Genomic DNA, 22,212 nt, shown 5'->3' on the forward strand with positions numbered 1-22,212 from the left:
TCAAAAATGGCTACATTTATCCAGGCTTAAGTGAACAGTTCCAGCTGGAACTGACTTCAACTTCTAGTTGAGCTTAGCTATGTCTAATAATCGCTAACTCCAGCCAGGCTGGAATAATCTTAGATTGACTGTGCACATACTACATAAACATTAAACAGTCATGCATTCACCATTCACAAAGTTAAAACCACAACTCAATGATTTGTTTTAAACTTTATTCTTATTTCTATAATACATAACGACCTTAAGAGGAAGAGGTCTTCCAAATGCACAATCTGAGGTAATGTGGACAATAGAGAAGTACAGAAATGAATGTTTTCATGTATCTTTGAGTTGGTCTACTTTCAAGTATGTGTTATGGTCCTCTTGGTGCTTTAGTTTTTCCACTGCTTCTTTTCATAGTCCCACTTGGAGGAGATGCCCTCCACTGGGTTCATTCTCATGTCCAGCATCCTCTGTAGCTCCTTTTCTTTGTACTCGGCATCAAATGTGTGTGGGACTGGTCCATACACTACAAACAGACAAAAGCACATATCAATAGCAAGCTTAATAGTCTGAAAATGCAGTGCCTTATGATTCTCTAAGCCTACACTTGTGGGAAATGAATACAGCAATACCTTAAGCCTTAAGTATATTTGGCAAGCATATCACCATTCTCTGACTTACCAAATTTTCTCTGCCAGAGCACAATCAGGCCAGTAAAGCCCACAAAGAAAAACACCCCGCCAACCACAGTTTTCCACTCTGCCGATTCCTGAGACATCTCTGCAAAGCTCTCTTTGAAGCTGATGCGGTACACTGATCATTGGAAACACAAAGCCAAGTTTTAAAATATGAAAGATTAGGAAAAAACAAAAGACAGCTTGATATTATTAGACAAACAAAATAAAAAAGTTTGATTAAAAGAGAGATATAGGTGCATGTCAGAGTAGTGTAGTGCAATGTTGTATGGTCTTACATGCAATCTTTTCCTCATCAGAGAGAGAAGCCCAGGTGCCCTTCTCCTTCTCCTTCAGGGACTTCTGGTCTGCACTCAGACTCTGCACATAGCGGATTTCTGGGAGGGGGCAAACTTGGCTGTCAATGTAGGCAGGCAGAGTGTAGTCCTCCGCCTTGGCAACACCTGCAGGTCAAAACACAGGACATGACATGAGATAATAAAGTGGTGGCATGCTTGAAGAGTGTCTTTATTATGTCAAACTCAGATACATGCAGGTTTTCTTGAAGGTCAAAAAACATGAGGAAAAATTACAGGCACTGTAGAGTGGAGCATGAACAAAAATACATGAAATTGGAGTTCAATGTTATGCCAGCCTTTTACAGAAATGTATATTCCAAGACATGAAGATGTTTCTTCGGCCTAATATTTTCTTCAACTGCACTATCACAATAGTTAAATGTAGGCACAGTGCAAACAGAGATGAAAAAAAAAACATATTACTGTTTCTTCTACTTTCAGAATCAGAATAGCCTTTCACTAAAGACCAAACATTTGTCTTTAAATATCTTTAGTTTCTGCAATAATTATCAAAAGGAAAAAAAGTTATCCTGAGAACCCTTTGTTTGTCCTCGTCAAACACCTTTTTCTTAGTTAATGACACTAACCATAACCTGCTCTAGAGGTTAACTATGGACTACAAAGCTCATTGTCTTGATTTAGCAGAGTATTTACCATCATTTACCAAATTAGCAGGTGTGGTGCTTGACTAAGTTTTCACAGCCTGACCTTGTTCTTAATATACACACAGCATTCAGCACATACAGTCAATGTATGTACTTTAATGTCAAAGTACTTTGTGAACTGCTGTTAAATATATGTATTATAATAAGGGTAGCATAAAGGTACAGAAAGAGTACAACTTTAAGTCAAAGTACTTGAGCAATGAATCAAAATTCTTCAAATCAACTTAGGCAGAGTGCCAAACTGCCAAATGTCCTTCAGTGGCAGGTATGCAGTTAAACACACACACACACACACACAGAGAAAAAACAATATCACAAAGTTACAAGAAATGTAACTGAGTGTTATTTTTCATATGCCTCAAATGTTGGGCATTGTAAATTTTACATTGCATTTAAGTGATTTTAACAACATCTACACATGACACAAGCGAAAAATGTGAAAACACTCATTTGTCATTTAAAGTGATATTTACCATGTCCACCTCGTACACAGACAGATGTAGAGATGGCACGTTTGCCAACGAGATTGAGGGCTCTGAGGGCTCTGGTGGCCAGCATTCTGGAATTTAAGTCATAGAAAACAAATAATTAAAAAAAAAATAAAAAAATCACAATTTCACCAGTGCATGTAAACATTCTACCTCGCTCTAAAGCAAACGACTTGTCGGGTTATGAATGACATTCTGCTCCCTGTGTTGACGTCTTCGCTTCCGCTGCCCCTTTGTGTGCTCATCAACTGACAAGGCTGTCGTCCGCTATCTATAAGCTCTTAAAACATTGACGCCATTTCTAAATTGCATATTGGTTTACATGATTCACTCAAAACAACGGCTTATTCGCCATTAATATGTCCGTCGTTTTACAACAGAAACTACGTTTCCTGGCTCTACATCGCAATGCTACGCTAATGTTAGCTTCTGACACAAGGTCATAGCGGCCATACAAAAAATATCACAGAAACAACAGTTTGTTCAGGACACGAGTGTATAGTTCGTTATTGACACGTTGATTAATACTTTCTAATTATACGAACAAGTGATGTATTTTGTCTGCCCTCCCGAATGTGGTATTAGATGCCAACGACATGTAGCCGGTGCATTAGCCCCATCTAGCTCCCTCCCCATCTCCGCCGACAAAGTCACTCGTACATCTTGGTTTATCTCTACTAAAACTGCAATTTCGCATCACAGGTGTAGTACGTATAAACTCACTGTGTACGTTTGAGGTAATGTGCTGTGTATTTTAATCGGGTTAAAACCATACACTTTATGAAATAAATTCAACCTACTTACTCTTCCTCGCTCTGTCCAGCTACGCTCTCAAAAGGAAGGACGTACCGATAAAAGCGGAAATACGCAATTTACGTAGGGCTACGCTCTGGTTTACGGTTAGGGTCAAACAAGGATAAAAGCAAAATGGTCAATAAAAACGCTAGTGAATATCACAATTTTACATTTAATTTATATACCATCTTAAATTTTTTTAGATGTCCTGTCTGAATCTATTGTCTTCTGTAATACGGACACGGAAACAAATATGTACTTGTTCTATAAACTCCCCTGGGTCAATGTGAAACATTGTTTTGAGGTGTTCTTTGTAAGCTGTCTTACTTTATTTAAACATTTAACGTAAAAATTCTCATATTTATACGTGTGAATGGTCTGGAAGAAAAACACCACCCAGTTTAAAATGAAATTAAACTTTATTTTGAACCACCAAAAGGATGGATACAAAAACCATTCAGACTATGAATTGTTTACAAAACATACATACATTACATTTTTTTGGACAGAACTCACTTATAATCTTATTTTTTCTGTCTGTTCTTATTTGTTTGCATTTTTCATCACTCGTCCTTTTGTTGTAAAAAAAGAGGTGTATTATTAATGTCATTAAAGCTGATTAAAGAGAAGAGTGATTGTACAACTGCTGTTGGGAATACAGAGTCCTATCAGTGACGTTTAGTTTCACAGAAATTAATAAATACAGGTCAAGACAGAAGTAGAAATAAAACAATATACATTCAAATGTATATAGAAGGGTTCAGTTCCCTTATTTTAGTTCACTTATTACTGTTTGAATATTGTTAATTATAGTATTCAGTTATTGCACATTATGTTTCATAGATAGATAGATAGATAGATAGATAGATAGATAGATAGATAGAGAACAATTTGAGGATGAGGCGGTGGAAAAAGACGGAAAATGATCTCAGTTTTACGACTTCACGGTCTAATATACGGCACCACCGGCGCTGCAGAAACGGGTGGAAGGTGGAAGTGAGATTAGCTCTTGTGCCAGTAATCATTCCTAGCATTACTACAATGTTGTGACTGTGAATATTTGCATGTGCGCACAGGGAGACTGAGCTTCGACGACATACGGCGGCGTCAAAGCGACTCGCAGAGGAAGATATCTACTTTTCTGTCGGCATGATAAGTGACGACAGCTAGCATTAGCAGGCAGCAGTCCCTCCTCAACGTGAAGCCACTCAGCGAAAGTCTGGCAGCACCTGTTTTTACCCTCACTGATCCTGCTGCAGGTTGACATATAAACATGCCTATTCAGCTGACAAGCCAAGCGTACTGTAAAATGCTCCTACACGCCGCCAAGTATCCTCACTGCGCGGTGAATGGGTTGCTGGTGGCAGAAAAGACGAAGGAGAAGAAAAAAGACAGCCACAGCGTCCTGTGCGTGGACTGTGTGCCCCTGTTTCACGGTACCCTGGCTCTGGCACCAATGCTGGAAGTAGCCTTAACTCTGGTAAGTACACTTCACTGGACTTTTAGACTGACCTTAAACAAAAGTTAAGCTTATTGGGTTTTTGTCTCCACCAAATTGCCTTTTGGTTGGCTCTTCTTTGTAAAGCTGATGAATAAGGCAGGAATCTTAACTTTGTTTTGTTTATGTTATTAATTTATTCTTTGTTTGTGAGTGTTAAGTATCAGAATTACATGTAATTATTGAGATATACACAAACTGGCCCTACAAAGAAAGCTTTCACAATGATAAGTGTAATCAAAATATTTCTGTTCTGTTGGCTTCACATCTCATCCCATTTCAGATTGACACTTGGTGCAAAGAAAACAACTATGTCATTGTTGGGTATTATCAAGCTAATGAACGCACAAAGGATTCAAGGTACAGAAAATTGAACTTACTCTTAGACCCAAATGAAAACCTGTTTTAAACCACAGTCCAAACTTCCCTGGAATTTGGTGGATTTCATGTTTCACCCTCTCTCTTGCAGACCCAACCAAGTAGCAGAAAAAGTAGCTGCCAGGATTTGCGAGAACTTCATTGAAGCAGCAATTGTTATGGTAACTATACTGATGATTTTACACGCTATTGTCCATTAAATCAAGTAATATAAATATATTTGTTCTGATTATAACAAAGCACACACACTAGGTGCTGGACAAAAACCAGAGTACGACAGCTGTTTTCACACCAGTTCAAACTTCTATATACTTTCTAATTCACCTCCTAGGAAATGTTTTGGACAATAAAAAGGTTCCGACTTCCTTGGAGGAAAAATAAAATGTTTCTGGGTGATATGCTGATATGCAAACATTTATTTTCTTCCTAATTAAAGTTCAACACATGTTGTTCTTGCCTTTCAGGCATCAACTGGTTTGGCTAGATGCATGAACAAACCAGTTTCTATCATAATAAATGATAAGCTACAGAGAAAATGAATGTGAATTGGTAGAAACAGAAGTTGGGATTCTGTAATGTGTTTTTTCTGCCAACATGTAAAACAGGGCTGTGGACTAATGGCATTATGCTGCACATACCTGTTCTTTGAACCAAGAAAATGGTTGCTACATAATCTACAAAGTTTTTTGTTTTTTTTAATTTCTTCACTTTCTCCCCCTCAGGTGGACAGCGGTCGATTAACAGTTAGTTGTTTTGAGCCGATTGTGCACATCTACGATCACCATGAAAACAAGTGGAAAAGCAGAGACGTAACACCGTAAGTGTATGAGCGTCCTAATTCAAACTTGTAAGGGCTGTGTATTATCAGAAACACGTATATATATATCTATATATATATAGATATATATATATATATAGATAGATAGATAGAACAGCTTTGATGATGTGAATATATTTTATCAATTGACTGTACTCTGCAAAAACAGTGTTGATCTACATTTAGGCCATTTTGTATTTCTTCCAGTGAATCTTTCGAAGATTGGAACGAAGCACAGAAGATCACCTCAGCGCTGCTAGAGGGCAGATCCTACGAGAATTTGATTGACTTTGACAATCACTTGGATGATCTAAGGAACGACTGGACCAACCCTGTGATCAACAAGTCTGTCCTGGATCTCTGCTAATAATATCCTCCTTTAAGAGAGCCCAAGACACACACACACACCGCTGCCATTTCAGCATGCATGATGCTGAATATTTTGTCTTTGCTCTATTAAAAGGCTCCCACAATTATGGGAACTTGTGGAGAGCTTACAAGTGTGGCCAAGGGCAAGTACCATTACATGCATAGCTTACATACTGTATTTCCACCTATTCAAGGTGATGCTTCAAATGATAGAGCCAGTTTTGGCTTTGAACACAATGCTTCAAATTAATTCTAGAGTATTTGATCTATTTTTTCCCTGTGAGACTTTACAGCTGATAGCCATAGAGAGATTGAGTCCTGAATTTCAAGAAGTTAAAAAATAAAGATTGTCAGTTGTTAATATAAGAAATGAATTACAATGCTCTTTATCAAATTTGTATGTGTCTTGAACCCTGGAGCAGACACAGTTCACAGAAGTGTCGAAAGTTGAATTAAAACCATACATTAACAAAAGTGAACCAGAGAGATGCAAACATTAGGTTTTTTTTTATAGAGTTTGTCTGTAGATACATCAGCAATAACAAAAGGATGATTGATTCAAGAGGATTAATCTTTACATTATTGATGCATACATGTCAATAATTTAGCTCAATATTGGCAATTTGCTCTAAAAATAGTAGGTAATAGTGTTTATAACTTGACTAATTCTATTTTATAAGTAGGGAAATGATACAGATGCGGTTTTGTATTTGAAATTAGAATGAAACAGTAAGAGCTAATTACTTCAATAATAGTAGAAATTACATTTTCAGGAACCTTATAAGCTGAATGTAAAATGTTTTGAAATATTCGAGTCCTTATACAAATTTAATGTGATTAATAAATTATTTTTTGTTTTGACGTACGTCTTATACTGATGTTAATAAAAGTTTGAACACAATTGGGCTCCAAGGCTGACGGTTTTTGGTTTACTTTGGTGTTAAAAAACAAACAAAAACTAAATATAATCTGTTGTACTGTTGTTTGCTCTCAAATATTGAGAATATGCAACATAATTACACGTATAGTTTAATCAATAGCTCTCAGTTTACATGATTCATGATAAAGTAAATGTATGTTAAAAGACGTGAAGTAGACAAATACAGCCAAATGTAATTGTGTTATAATACAATAATATGGTATACATACATAAAATCAGTTGTTTGCATGTAATAGTAATGTAATACATTTTCAACCAAATCAACACTTTCTGAAGTGACTGAACTACATGCTAATTTTCCACAAAATAAAATAGTTTATGTGAGACCAGTGGCATGCACAGACAACACGTAAAAATTAAAAGGGCACCCACTGCACACCCGTGTCGCAGGCACCACTAATACATAATTTCCCACATTCTCACACACTTGTGTTTAACTATACAGGTGAAATCTTCTTGATGGGTTTGATTGTTGTTTGACGTCGCGCTCATGACTCTTAGAAGTTTGCCAGAGCAGGTACTAAAAAAGTACCAGGTACTATCCCTAATGGAAAAGCAAAATAAACCAAGAAGAGTCACGCCTCTTAGAACTGTAAAGTGGAAATGGATCAGTCTTGTAACTGAAGAGGACATTTTGGCATACAGTGTTTTTGTCCATTAGGGCACCAGGCGATTGCCCCCCTTTTATTGAAAATAAACCTTTCTAAAATCATATCAAGTTTGCCATCTACGATTGCAAGTATTAGAGTACTAATATCCATGACAGTTAAAAATAAATAAAGTTTGTATAATAATGTACCATATACTGTCATAATGTTAATGCAACAAAATGATGTTCTACAAAGGTTGTGACAAAAGAAACGTGAAGGGAACATTCTGGGAACCGAATGTGCAACCAAAAGCTAACGTTAGGAAAATTTTCAACCATAGGACAACGTAGGGCAAACCTTTCTGGTTCCGGAAACAGTACCTTTTTGTTGTGCAAACGTTCCCTGAACCAGAAATTTAAGTTAGCTGGGAATTAAATGTATTGTTTTTTGTCCAGTAAACAAAATCATGACACACCAAATTTGCACTTAAAAAAAACAGAAAATCGAAATTATTATATTTAGAAGGTTAGAACACTCAAGTATATTATATTTACATACAATGACGATGATATAATCATACTAACACGTTTTTCTATTTTTTATTTTTTCTGGTCACGTGACCCACCGCTGAATTTTCCAGGACAGCAAAAGGAGAAGACAAAGTCGTCATAGGAAACCAGCTCGCGACACTTCACTGAACTTAAACCCCAGTTCTTATACAATGCACTTACACTACGCGTGCGTGTGTGTGTGTGTGACGATTATATACCTAAAAACACCCTAACACACAGGGAAACGCTGAAATAAGCGGTAAAAGAAAGTCCAATATAAACTTTACTCACGTTGCGACGTCACACTTCCGACTTCCGGTGACGACGAGTCCGTCTGAACCTTGTTTCCGCTGCACGGTCGTCGTGTTATCTCGCAGCGCGGGAACGTTCCACTGCGTGACTGACCGTGAGGAGGATACGTTTTTGAGGGAACAAAGTAACAGACAGAAATGGACCCTCTGGAGGTCGAGTTCCTCGCCGAGAAGGAGACGGTGAAGATTATACCGAACTTCAGTCTGGACAAAATTTATTTGATCGGGGTGAGGAAGTAAACATCTGTCATTGTTTATACTCGGGTTCACGGTTGGTCTACCAGAGCTGATACGTTGCCTTTAGGGCTGCAAGTATCGATTATTTACGTAATCGATTAAGCTGTCTGTTACTTTATCGATTAATCGAGTCAGAAATGTCGATGAAAGTGTTGACGTTGAAATGTTTTGTTCACAAAATTATTCAGTTTAAATGATTGTTATATGAAGAGAAGAAACCAGAAATATTCACATTTAACAAGTCGATAAGTCTTTATTATTACATTACATTACATGTTACATGTATTAATAATAAAACACTTAAACCTATTAATCAATGATCAAAAGAGTTGACATTCAATTCAGTATACACTATCCAGTGTTGAAAATAAACATTTACATACAAAACTGTGAAACATTTGACTTTTTATCATAGTATAATAAGAATGAGAAGCTACACGATGCTTCGCAATATGTAAGTATTACATTTTTAAATGTATAGAACAAGAGAGAAATGTACTAAATTAATTTACTGTTTATGATTTTTGATACACAAACTGCAGCTCTACTTTAAAAACCCCACATTAGCTTAGTGTAGTTGCATTAATATAACAGATGCCATCATGTACATGTAACACAAGAGTAAAGAGAAAAGATCTCGTCCTGACCATGATTCCCCATCTCCTACTTTATTAATAACTGAAGATACAGTGTGATCGTCTATTAATCATATATGGTTTTCTGTTTGTAATTGAAAATCAACACCTAACCATTTATTACTCACAGGAAATACTAACAAATTAAATATTTTTTAAATAAATAAGGGATAAACGGATATAGAGAATGCATTATAGCCTTCAAAATAACAATTAACTGAAAATGTCATGGTTTCATATACTGCACATCACTAAATTAAATAATTTCCTGTATTTGTAGATGAGATTGATTTCTTCATGCATGTGAGGATTTATAGACGTGTAAATGTGATTCAGAAGAAAACACCTGCCTGTCTGCCCTGCTGCAAAAGAAGGGTTTAGTGTTTCTTGTGCTGCTGAAGGAGATTATCGCTGTGTTGCTACTGCTCACTGCTATGTTTTTCTCCTCAGGGCGACCTGGGCCCCTTCAACCCTGGCCTGCCAGTGGACGTTCCCGTGTGGCTCGCTCTGAACTTGAAACAGAGACAGAAGTGCAGAATTGTTCCTCCTGAATGGATGGATGTTGGTAAGAGTCAAACACACATCTCTACAGAGACCATGTACACGGTTTCACGTTATGCACAGAGTTTGAAGTCCTTTGATTTTATAGGATCTCTTGCCAAGTTGAAGTGCAAATTTCTTACTCTATTTACTATTTTCCAGGGATGATGTGTGCTAAAGTTTAGATTTGACTACACTGTGTATTTTCCGAATCTTACAGGTGCAATTAATTGGGATAATTTTGTTGGATTATGGAATGTGGAGGTGAAAACTTTATAACCTTAAAGAATAGATGGATTACTGGAAAACAAAAGAGCTGTGCCACAAATGAACACGTTATATCAAGTATTGACTTGAATCACAGGAACTATGTGATTCTGATGATTATTATCAGATTGCCTTTAATCGTTGACGTTTTGCTCCTAATGTGCAGACAAACTGGAGGAGACGCGAGATCTGGAAAGGAAAGAAGACACTTTTACACCTGCTCCGAGTCCTTACTACATGGAGCTGACCAAACTGCTACTGAACCAGTGAGTCCGTGTATAAACCGGGGAAAAAGTTGTCCCTTGTTTTTGGTACTCAACCTCACAAACATGTTTTTTGTTTATTTCTGCAGCGCGTCTGACAATATTCCTAAAGCAGACGAGATCCGAACGCTGGTCAAAGACATCTGGGACACGCGCATCGCTAAACTCCGCCTGTCTGCTGACAGCTTCATCAGTCAGCAGGAGGCTCACGCTCAGGTAAAACCTGCTTTTGACTTCAAGCAACTTATTTTGACTTCAAAATAACGACTTCAAAAGTCATTTTAATGTGTCACTGGATTTCCAATTTGGACATTTGCTGTGATTATCCATGTGTTTTATATTTAGACAAGGTCCCGACTTGCATCGACATAATGTGGAATTGGCTTGTCGGTCAAAATCAAGCATTATGGTGCATGAAAAATGTTTTTTCCCTCCGTGACATATTGATCACTTTGTCTTACATTTGATTTTGTACTCCATGAATTTAAGATTTGATTGTAGTGAGGATTTTGAAGATGTTTTGCCTTTGGCTCTGGGAATGGGCATTTCCTCTCTGTTCTGAATTCACTTAAGAATCAACTGATTAATCATTGATAGCATGGCTGCATGAGTACACAACAAACTTTACTATGCCATCAGCTGTGATCGGTGACGGTGTCTTGCACAATATTTGGAATTCATCTTGTATCTTACTGCTTCCCATCCATCTTCTACTGCTTTATCCTCCAAATGAGGGTCGCGGTGGTACTGTATAGGCGGGGTACACCCTGGACAGCGCACCAGTCCATCGCAGGGCCACTTACATTGACAAACAACCACCCACTCTCACACTCACGGTCAATTTTAGAGTGTCCAATTTACCTCATCCCCATATTGCATGTTTTTGGACTGTGGGAGGAAGCTGACTAACTCGGGGAAAACCCACGCACACAGAGAACAGGGTCGAGAACCCGGGTCTTCTTGCTCCTACTGCTTCTCATTTCACCATATCACGTTCCAGTAAATACGAGCTGGGTTAGGGTGTTCACCACTGTCAGTAGAGAATGAAATGTCTTGTCGTCTCATGCCCTCACTCTGTGCGTGTCCCCTCCCTCTACAGTTGGACAACCTGACTCTGATGGAGATCAACACCATCCGGACGTTTCTTCTCGACTCTCTCAACTGCATGTACAAACTGCGCTCCAACCTGCAGCCCGCCTCCAGTAAAGGACAGTACGCAGACTTTTGATCCACTCGGTCAAAGTCTGCAGAAGTTTGCGGATCTTCCGAGAACTTGGGACAAACATCTTGGACTTGTGCACTTATTGGTAAAAAAACCCAAAAAAAAACAGGAGTGATGTATCCAGCCTTTTTAAAGGGGTTGTACTTCTCTGCTGGGGAAGGTGCTTAACTGTACATATTTATAAGCTTTAAATGCGTCTCTTGTTTGCAGTGTGCATATTTAATGTGATTTCATTTAGGATGTTCGAGCTACTGTGCTTTTGTATGTTTCAAATATAACAAAATAAATGTTTCCTTGTTGGTAGAGAATATTCTGTTTTTGTCCCCTGTGTTTATGTACAGGTTTTTGTTTTTTAATACAGGGCAGTCATTTATTTTAGATTGTTTACTTCTTAAATGTATACATTTATTTCTTTAATGTTTAATGTGGATTGGACAAAATAAAAATTTGACTTCATGACACAGTTAAAACCACTAAACCTCAGATGTTAACAAACAAATGGTTTTAGAACACATTTTTTTTATGAAAAAAGTAAAGAGAAAAACAAGAATCTTAAATAAGAGTATTTAAAAAATTAGACTCTAGAATACCTGAAAATTCCCCGTTGTGACTCAAAAATAATCCCCTAAGATTGTGTGAACCAAATAATATTTTCTCGTTACTAACATGGGACAACACTTTTAACCCATAATCAATGATCATTAATGGAAATACAATACACTTGTATATCATCTGTTATCAAGGCGCATTGTTAATTGCATCAAACATTAGTGAGCTATTTTTAGCTCTTTTTTTATATACTTTTTTTTTTGTTTTACCAATTTGCATTTAGCTTTGTATTAGACTACTAGAAATGGTTCTTCCCAACTTCAGTTTCCCCTGAGTCGAGAAATATCTTCATTCTTATTTTTAGTTGCGTGCCCACCAGTGACACTTGGGCCGAGGCTTGAAACGGCAACGATAATTCCACACTTTTTAGACCCACTCGAAGGGGGCCGGGACCGCATTCCCAGAAAGTAAACAGTGTCCGCCATCTTGGCTAACAGTTATGCTAACAGGACCAAGTGTCAAAAGAATAAAGATATTTCTCAACTCATGGGAAACTTGTGTTTGGAAAGCACAATTGTTCAAAAATACTACCCCTATTCTTTTATACAAAGCTAGATGCAATATCTGTGACGTATTCCCTTAATAAATGAAGGCACTCTGCCAGTTTCACTCACCGGATGAGGCTACTTCTTGTCTCCTCACGGTGGCGCTGCTCAAATGAATGAGGGAAACTTGGGCGGAAGTTACCTGGCTGAAACAGAAGTGAATTTACAGAAGGATAATGGTGGAGAAAGTTACATGACATAGACTTTATACACTTTGTACTCCATGTTGTAAATACACAGAGAAATCCTGCATGTTTAACTTTTCACAGTTTTCTTCAGTTACACAAATATCACTATATGATCGATTTATCACACGATCGTATCGTGACATTATTAAAATACTCCTCACTATTCAAGGTCACCCGTTAACAGATCACCAGCACCCACAAACAGACCAAGGTTGGTAATTTGACATTTTTGAAATATTTTATTTTCTTTTTTGTCAGAAATCACAGCCATATATTCATAAATACCTAATTACTACATTCAACAAAGAATATATTACATTACAATGAATTCAAACAAGTACATTTTTAAAAACAGAACAGGATTTCACAGCATCTAGACATCCTCCACTGAGTAATGGGGCTATTGCATGGGCGTGCGTGGGCTGGAGACACAGGGTTGCTGGGTATGGGGGGGCTTCTTGGACTTCACCTTCCTCCCCCAGCTGATTGGCAGCTTCCCTAGGCATGCATGCTCCTTCATTAACTGATCAGCTGCACTCTTGGTTCTCTTCTGCTCTGTAAAAATGACAGACTTAAAACTGTATCCCTCCGATCTGGCTCAGGCCTCCTTTTGTAATAATGATGAAATCGTTTTATTTTGAGATGCTTTTTAGATTAAATAATTATGCACCCGTTCTTCATTTGCACATAACACAGCTGTGTGTGGAACGTGGATCACAACTCATTCACATGCTCCCAAATTTTTGAGGCACTTGTAAGTCATATATAAATTTTTAGCATGGGGTAGTTGTTGTGCTTCAGTCTTTTTTATCCCTTTCATAAATTAACTTTACGTTTTCAAACCTTACTTAATTGTGTTTTTTCAGATATTCCACCACCAAAGAGTCAATACGGTGATCTGAACCCCGCGTGGATGGCCTCTACGGTCTCTGATCGCAGATGAGGATGAGGCAACATGAGTTAGAATGTCTTTGTAAAAACTGTCACAACTATAGGCGGTGGGAGGAGGACAGGCAGGATGTAAACAAGTAAAGCTGATTTTACGAAATACCCAGTTTGAATATGACTTTGTATTAAGTCTACTTAAATGACTTGTTGGCAACTTTGAGCATCTTAAAAATGTGGGGCATGTGGTGTCGAAGGTATTCAGACGTGGAAGACGGGACACTCGCGTTTGAATGTTTGGCTACCTAATTGCAACTCAAATCCAAAATGCTACCTTTTTTCTCCATTTTGGCACAGTATCTTGTCAGAACTGCCGTCTCGGGGCTCGATCTCGTGTAAGGCGGAAAACATTACGTAAAACCGTCATGTTGTTTGATGCTACATAATGTCATACAATGTGAGATGCAGGTCCAGCGGTAGACGGCATCATAAGTGAATTTTAAAACGACTAAAACTACACGTCGTTGGATATGAACTGGTTTCTGTGTGAGACTCGCGGTCGCAGCGGTGGAGCCAACCGTGGTTGACGTGATCTTTAAAAGCAGACGACACGCGCTGCTGTGACGGGAGAGGGATGAAAAGGGCAGGAGCCGTTTCCTCAGGACCGCCGGGTAAAGCTTTGCTGTGCTCGGAGATCGGCTGAGGCGGCTGCGACTGGCTCTCAGCTGCGCAGTGCCAGGAGAAGAGTGTAAGAGGAGGAGGAGGAATGTATCCTGTTTTCCCTCACTCTGTCAAAATGTCTCAGAATGAGCTGTTCTGGCCAGCAGCAGTACAAACACTAAAAGCAAGGCTTTCTTTTCCAACCCAAAAAACAAAACAAAAAAAAAGCATAAACATATAAAAATGGCAAGCTTTCTTTTAAAAGAACAATGATTAAAGTAATAAAAACATACAAAATTCTTTTAAGTCTTCATATTATATACAATACAAGGCTGAAGCACCTTTTAAAATTCTTATTCTCAAATTTTCTATCTCGAAATAAAACATTTCCTTAATTCTTTCCAAAAACATGTGCATTTTTTTCTAAGTTCTTCCCTAATTTGAACAGTTCTTTGTTGTAACACAGTACCACCAGGTAGTTCTTCAGCTTTTCTTCTTAAGTGCATTTCCAGTTCATAAGCCCATGTGGCCACTGCGATGAAAGTCAGTCCCGACTAAACAGAAGCCTTCGCTTGGAGATGTGGAGCGCTTCGAGTCTCTTGACGTCGCTCCTCCCGGGGGCAGCTTCTCCCTCATTGGCAGGATTGTCTGGGTAGATGTGGCAGTGAGGGATGCGGGGACCGAACAACGGAGCAGCAGGAGCTAAAGAATGTGTGTGAAGCAGGTGCAGGTGCGCGTGTGTGTGTGTGTTTGTGTTGATCTTCAGGTTTTCCTGCCCTTTACTCGCGAGCTGATCTCAGGTGTTGGCTACATTGGCACACATAAGTGGCTTGTGGTGCAGTCCCTGGCTGCCCCTCACTGAATGTCCCACTGCATGTCTCCCATGCATTCTCATCTATCCATTCATTCATTTTTATCCAGCCTGCGGCCGTCTCCTCTGAGGAGCTGCGTGGACCAGGCTATGAAAAATAAACTCTTTGTGTCAAGTCTGGAAAAAGGAGGTGGCCAGCGCCTGGGAGCTTTCAGGTCAGTGTGTTGGGGTCACCTGGGAGGGTAGCCTTTGTAATGGCCACCTCTTGGCCAGTGTGTCTGTGGCAACGTCAAACACTTCCTGAAGTGCTCCAGCTCCGCTTGTAACTTCTCCCTCTCCATAGCCAGCTTCTGTCTCTGGGACATCAGCTCCTGCACAACCAGAGCAGCAAAGAGGGAAGAGGTCAAATATGAGATTACAGAGAAATCACAGCAGTACAAGGAGATACAGATTTTAGCCACTTAACAAAAAGGCTCACCTAATGCCATCTAAGCCTGCTAGAGTCTACCACACCTTAAAAATGTGGACATTAAATGCCATTTTCTGACACTGCGTCATGTCTCTCACCAAAGTCCATAGAGAAAATCAGTGATTTTATTTCTTCTACGTCAACTGCTGCCTCTATCAGAAAGTTCAAATGTGTTATTTTGTAACTCGAGTGTTTGATTTACCTAAGGAACACAAACTTACCAAAGAACCAGCAGCAACTGTGCTAAAAATGCAGAAAAACCAAACCCGAATTCAGCTTTAAAATATTTGTCTGAACCTGGCTCGACCTCTTGAGCATTCACACTCCGGTGTGTGTGTGTGTGTGTGTGTGTGTGTGCGGGTCTTACCCCCATGCTGTGAGACAGCTGCTCAGCAGTCAGACTGAGGTTGTAGTTCTGAGCTTCGAGTCTTCGACACTGGTTCTGCAACACTTGTCGCTCCAGACTTTGCTCTAGCGAACGAAACCAAACCATAGAAATGTGGGGTTAGATTGATCAGAGTGATGTATAAACACAAAATATGACATTTTTGCACATTTATACAGCACATGGTTTAAGCTTCTAAACATGAACTGTAAACGAGCTCATATTTAACGATTCAAAAAGCAAATTGTTGTGAACGCCACCTTAATGTCTGTAACTGACTCAGAAAAGGATCTGTATCCATTACCAGCACTAAAACCATCAGTATTATGGTGCACTATGCCTTTATCATCATTCTCTGTATCACAATAAGAAGGTTTATTGTTAAAGCTTCCAATTTAACCAACATCTCATTTGAAACTTGCATAATATGCAGTACAAATAAAGAAAACTCAAAGATTTAAGTGAATTTTTGTTCACTTGCACTGAACTGTGGGAAGTCTGAATACCACCCTCTAGTGGCAAGAAAATGCTACAACATAATCTCCAGTCTTTTTTTTTTTTTTACTGCTTCTATTGACAAATATCAGCTCGTCAGTCAATTCCCCGCTTACCTTCAACATATTCCTGATAAGCTTCAAATATAGATTCAATCCCCTGCCACCTGGACGTGGGAGCCTCTTCCTCCTCCTCCTCCTCCTCTTCCTCCTCAGAGCCCTCAGGCCCAGACAGGTCCTCTCTCGAGCCCGAGGCGTCCCGGTGCAGCGGCACAGAGAAGTGCTGCCCGTTGGGCTGAGGGTGAGCGTGCGAGAGCGGATGGGGAAAGGGATGTGCGTTTGAGTGCGACTGCGGATGTGGCGGCCGGCCTGCGTTGCTCTGAAGCTCGGGAATGTTGTAGTGCACAGAGGATTCCTGAAGGTGGGACGACTCGGACATCGACGCGGCTCCACCTGAAGGACGAGGGCGCGGAAGAGGGGGAAATATTTCATCCATTTCTATTCCAGTTTTTTGTTTTTTATAACATTGAGCCATTTAAACACTTTCTTTTCTTGTTTTCTTACTCCACTGTCATCCACATTGGTTTTCTTGCATAACATGACAATAGTAAATAAATAAATAAATAAATAAATAAATAATATCTAAACTCTTCATTCCATCCCTTGGCGTGACAATGAGACCTTTCCCACAGGCACTCATCATTTCTGTTCAATACAAACATCATTTAAAAGACTCAAGAGCACGGAAAACAAACTAAAAAAGAAAATACCACACACTCAGATTAAAAAACAATTAACATGCCTGGTTATCTTTTTAGATAACCAGGTATCTATGACGCTATGTTATTTTTTTTTTATGTCTCGTGCTTCTGAAGAACTATAAAAAATTGATATTACAGTTCCTGTTTTGTATAAAATGAATATCTTGGTGTGAAAAGATGTGTCCTGACCACTTCATTTTCAAATCCCCACTCTTGTTGGATATTTATATAATACACAAAATGATTTGTTTCTTTTTTGTTTCAAATTGCGAGATTAATAACCAATAAAAAAAACCTGCTCTACTTCAAGAGCGACCCATCAGTCTTGTTTAGGCAAATGTTGAGATTGTTCTGTGCTGGAAATAGAGCAAGATTTCAAACGCATAATCAGTTGAAAATACAATTTGCTCTTTAAAAGTTGCAGCTCAAAAGAAAACAAAAAAACTATGTGTAGATTTCTGTTCTGCTGTTTATGACCGAGGTCGTCACACCTCAGTAGACCTGAAACTATTACTTGATTATTAATCGATTACTAAATTAATCGGTAACTAATCGATTAATCGATTTGAAGTGGTTTTCATTATAAAAACAGCTTCAGCTTCTTAAATGAGATTATTTTCTTCATTTCTTTGCTCCATAAAACAAAGAAATCACTAAAAATGTACATTTGAGAACATCATCATTTCCAGGTTTGACAAACAGCGATCAACATTTTTTTTTTTTTACATTTTCTGACATTTTATGGACAATTACTCGATGAATCGATGCTGAAAATAATCGTCAGTTGCTTCACAAAGTGGCTCACCTTTGTGTTTCTGCAGAGCCTTCTGAGTGGACTGAAGCACAGATTCGTGAAACTGCTGGGCAAACTCCTCCGGGGTGAAACTGTCCCAGGGTTTGGTGCATCCATTGACACTGTGAGGGACCTCCTTCGCCTGATGGGGGAGCGGGGGCCGCAAACTGTTAAGAAGGCTGGCGCTCCTCTTAGGCATCGGTGCTTCACTGGGCCCCCGGGCCTTGTCCGGGTAGACAGCTGGAGAAGGGGGTTCCTTTGGTCTTAATGTGTCCCCGAGAGGTTTTGGGTGGCCGCCGGGGGACGCTGGGCCACGTGAGGAGGGGCTGTGTGGTCTGACACTGTTGTGCTCCTCTGAATCCGAGGGAGGCTGGACAAATGTGGACTCTGCAAGTGTTTGAACACGCGTTAAGTCGTGACGAGGTCCCGACATTATGGAGCGATGCAAATCAAAAACTGTGGTTACTGATCACGAATAAACCTGCCGTAATATATGTTCCATATTGAGAAATGCTTATTTAATGCTGTATAACCATTGTAGCATTGCTGAGACAACAGCTGCACAGTACTGTAAATGTAAATAAACAGCTCTCGGAAACGACTCAATACTTCAGGGACAGGACAGTGTGTATATTTATCTTAATTTGTATGCGTCTCACCAGAGATCTGCGCTGAGGGGCTCTTGCACAGCGGATGAGGGGCATGTCTGATGGTATCCAGGGTTACACTCTTTTCTTTAATGGCCTGGAGCAACTCCACTACCCTTTCATTATCTATGGGACAGAGGGGGAAAAAATAAATAAATAAATAAACGTGTAAAGCTCTGTACCATTAGAGGTTTTGGATTACAATACGACGCCCACTGTTGCTACTCCCAATTCCACATCAATATACAACATACAGGGGTCACCCAGCAGGAGTTTGACACCACCTTTCTGACAATGTAAAGCATGAATTATGTATACATTATTGAATATATGCTGCACTCTTTGACCCTTTTTTCTTTTTTTAAAGCTTGAGGCTAAGGCTGCAAAATTAAACACCAGCTATTTTATTCATCTTATTTTATAATAAATGTAATTATTATGTGATCATGGCTTCGTTATAGCTTCTTCAGTGAGTACGAGTCCTGGTTTCTTTGCTCCTCTATGAGCGTAAACCGTATTGAGTGATATCATCATTTGGAGGTTTTTGGGGTAAAAACCAATTGATGTTTTTCACCATTTTATGATATTTTATGGACAGGCAGAGGATTGGCAGAAGATGGATGGATGAATGAAACAAAACATTTAAAGAGGAGACTAATGTGACGACATGCCTTTATGAGGTGTTCTAAGTATTTATCAATATTACTTAAATGATACTGTGTTTGTCTTAGATAAAAGGGCCTTACTCGCAGTTCATTACTGTCATCATGAAACATAATTAGGACGGTCTTGCAGACTTTTTGTGGAAGATCAACAGCGTCTTTGACTCGACTGGGTTGTAAAAACAAAAAGAAAGAAGCACATTTACCTCTCCTCTGCTGCACAGTGACGTGGGACAGACTGAACATGGTCAGGAACCGCTTCTTGTCCTCCAGCTCCGGTGCCCGGTCCATGTCCTCGGGAGTAAAGCGCGTGCTGAGCTGAGGCGGTGGAGTGCGCTTGGATTGCAGGGCGGGGGGAGAGGGGCTGCACTCCCTCAGCATCCTCCTCCGTTTCCTCCTCTTCTGTTGCACCAACTCGTCCCGCCGGCCCACTGTGGTGAGGCCAAACACTCCGAAAAAGTCCAATTTCTGCACAGAGAGGCACAAAAACGTTACTCGTGTTTGCTCGCATCATGGAAACGAAAGAAAAACACGCGTGTTGGCAGGTGTTTTACCTCAGTGGACTCATCCAGCTTGAGCGGGGGCTGCTCTGCCACTCTCCTGAGATGGGCTTTCACCTCCTCTTCATCACTCTCATCATACGAGTCATCCAGCTCATAGTAGTAACCTGAAAGAAACACAGCAGTCATTAATACCGATACCCCACAAATGTGTGAAGAAAAAAAAAAGAAGCTTAAATTAAAGATGCAGCGTGGAAGAACGACTCGGTTCACTTTCTCAGGTGTAAGCAAGGATACGACACTTGTCGTTTTCTCTCCCTTTTCTGTTCGTTGGCTTTGATTCCTTTTATGTCGAGAAGTAACAACATTGCACTAGTAAAGCCAGATGGCTGCAAAGACAAAAAAAAAAACAACTGAAAGAAGTTTCAGAGGTGAAATGTACTGCTCAGAAAACCTGATGGTTCTGTAGTTTGCAGGATAAATGCATCATGCCCCCACATCTGCACTGCCACTGTATACACACAAACGCTCCCTCAGTCAGGTCTGATAGTAGATTATGGACACAATACAATACAAATAATGTTATTGTAAAGTTTCTGCTCAACAAACACAAAACAGAGACAGAATAAATACGTTTATACACTAAATAAAAACAACAAGCCCCTGCTGTACCTTTCTCTTTAGCCTCCCTCCTCCTCTTCTCCTCGAGGTCCAGCTTGCTGACGGGCCTCCGGTGCTGCTGAAGGTACTCATCATAGATCAGCAACGTCTCCGCGCCCATTCCCAGTGTAGCTACCTGTCCCACCCCTTGTGCGGCAATGATCCCGAGCGCTTGTCCATGTCTGCTGTGCCCTGGGTGTCCCTGGAAGCCCTTAAGTCCAGCGCCGCTTTTCACAGCTCCCTCGAGTTCGTACTGGCTGGACAGGGAAAGTGAGCTCCTCTGCTGGCTGAAGAAGCTCTGCGTGGATTTCTCCAGGTCGGCAAGGAACGTGCTGGGCTCCGTCAGGCCTGATGAGGGACCTCTCAGAGGCGGGTACTTTTCCATCGCTCCCCCATCTCTCCTTCTGGCTCCGTCCTCAAATTTGGACGGCCCCGGGGGCAGCCGGCTGAGGTCATAGTGTACCATCCCTGAGGACTCGTGGTTACGTCTGGAATCGGTGGACGTTTCTATGAGCGATGCGGGGTTCCACAGGGTGGTGGGAGGTGGAGGGTGGTGTTCGCGCGTCGGCTGCGGAGGTTTTGGGGAGATGAGGGGTGGAGGGGCGCCTAAGTGAGGGTGGAGGTCTCGACTTCCTGGTTCGTGGTGATTGGTTATGGATCTGTAGAGACACATTGGAGACAATATCTGTTAGACATACACAAAAAACTAATTATTTCCCAAATGAATGTCAGTTTTTGAAACTGTAAATTCACCTGTAACCAGGAAACCTATTGGACGACACCAGCTGTCAATCACACTGGTGTTTACTCATATGTGTCGTTTTTTATCGTCGATTTTCCTCTACATGGGAACATCATTTACAAAATTGACATCATAGGCTATTGAGGAAGACCTGCAACGAGCGAATGAGACCATTCACTCGTCTGTAAAATGTTTACCTGTGTTATAGATCAAGTGAGAAGTAGACCCATTTTCCCATAGACGCCCCCATGGGCTTATATATATGCAGTCTATGGCAAAAACACACAACATTAAATATCAGAAAACATTAAAAAAAAAATGTTGATTGATGATAAACTTATAATGATTTCTTTGTTGTCCAGAGCAAAGAAATGAAGAAAATATTTACATTTAAGAAGCTGAAACGAAAAGCTTCAAACCGATTAACCGATTAAACAGTTGTCGATTCATGTAGTTATCGATTTAATCGATGAATTGATTCAGCTCTAATTCACACCTGGCCTTTGTCCCGCCGCGCACGTCTGCGTGTCTGTGCAAAGCAGCATTATCAAGCTCGGACAGAGTAGCCCAGAGCAGAGCGAGGACGCAGCCAAGGCACACACTGTCCTCCAGATACAGAGGCCTGTTTTTGATCTGTTAGGCCCTTGAAGTGTGGCATGCATCCACACACACACACAGAGGGAGAGAGTAAGTTCAGAGAGGCTAGGAGAAATGATTTCCTGACAGACAGACAGGCCGACAGAGGAGGGGAGGACAGACGAGAGGGAAGGCGAGCATGATGGAGTGTTTGAAAGGGATCGCGGTGCGTGATGCGAGA

The 22,212-nt window shown here is 40.1% G+C and overlaps 4 protein-coding genes across 5 annotated transcripts in view; 2 read left to right on the top strand and 2 right to left on the bottom strand.

The window, feature by feature from the left end:
* Positions 1–201: 201 nt before the first annotated feature.
* On the bottom strand, positions 202–3,052 carry LOC122772397. Of its 2 annotated transcripts, none has more exons than XM_044030414.1 (5): positions 2,976–3,052; positions 2,157–2,242; positions 959–1,123; positions 667–798; positions 202–511 (listed from the first exon to the last, which is right to left on the bottom strand). In XM_044030414.1, exons 2-5 carry the CDS (start codon positions 2,239–2,241, stop codon positions 375–377), a joined length of 519 nt encoding a protein of 172 aa, XP_043886349.1. In that variant the 5' UTR covers position 2,242; positions 2,976–3,052; the 3' UTR covers positions 202–374. The 2 variants fall into 2 exon arrangements, with proteins under 2 accessions (XP_043886349.1, XP_043886350.1); XM_044030415.1 differs by having other exon boundaries at positions 2,972–3,029.
* Positions 3,053–3,909: 857 nt separating this feature from the next.
* emc8 (ER membrane protein complex subunit 8) lies at positions 3,910–6,929 on the top strand. The gene is made up of 5 exons (XM_044029598.1): positions 3,910–4,446; positions 4,748–4,824; positions 4,934–5,003; positions 5,565–5,659; positions 5,867–6,929. The coding sequence occupies exons 1-5, from the start codon at positions 4,240–4,242 to the stop codon at positions 6,024–6,026; spliced, it is 609 nt and encodes a 202-aa protein (XP_043885533.1). The 5' UTR covers positions 3,910–4,239; the 3' UTR covers positions 6,027–6,929.
* Positions 6,930–8,465: 1,536 nt separating this feature from the next.
* gins2 (GINS complex subunit 2) lies at positions 8,466–11,892 on the top strand. Its single transcript, XM_044029718.1, has 5 exons — positions 8,466–8,648; positions 9,743–9,857; positions 10,266–10,365; positions 10,452–10,578; positions 11,462–11,892. The coding sequence occupies exons 1-5, from the start codon at positions 8,559–8,561 to the stop codon at positions 11,588–11,590; spliced, it is 561 nt and encodes a 186-aa protein (XP_043885653.1). The 5' UTR covers positions 8,466–8,558; the 3' UTR covers positions 11,591–11,892.
* Positions 11,893–13,142: 1,250 nt separating this feature from the next.
* gse1b (Gse1 coiled-coil protein b) overlaps positions 13,143–22,212 on the bottom strand; it is a 153,639-nt gene continuing 144,569 nt past the window's right edge. Inside the window, 8 exon segments of the mRNA XM_044029538.1 lie at positions 13,143–15,653; positions 16,119–16,222; positions 16,748–17,083; positions 18,197–18,571; positions 18,844–18,957; positions 19,700–19,961; positions 20,048–20,160; positions 20,666–21,312. Of these exon segments, the coding sequence (XP_043885473.1) occupies positions 15,513–15,653; positions 16,119–16,222; positions 16,748–17,083; positions 18,197–18,571; positions 18,844–18,957; positions 19,700–19,961; positions 20,048–20,160; positions 20,666–21,312 (2,092 nt within the window). The 3' untranslated portion in view covers positions 13,143–15,512.

This window comes from Solea senegalensis, linkage group LG7 (assembly GCF_019176455.1).
Source record: "Solea senegalensis isolate Sse05_10M linkage group LG7, IFAPA_SoseM_1, whole genome shotgun sequence".
Classification (NCBI taxonomy): Eukaryota; Metazoa; Chordata; class Actinopteri; order Pleuronectiformes; family Soleidae; genus Solea; species Solea senegalensis.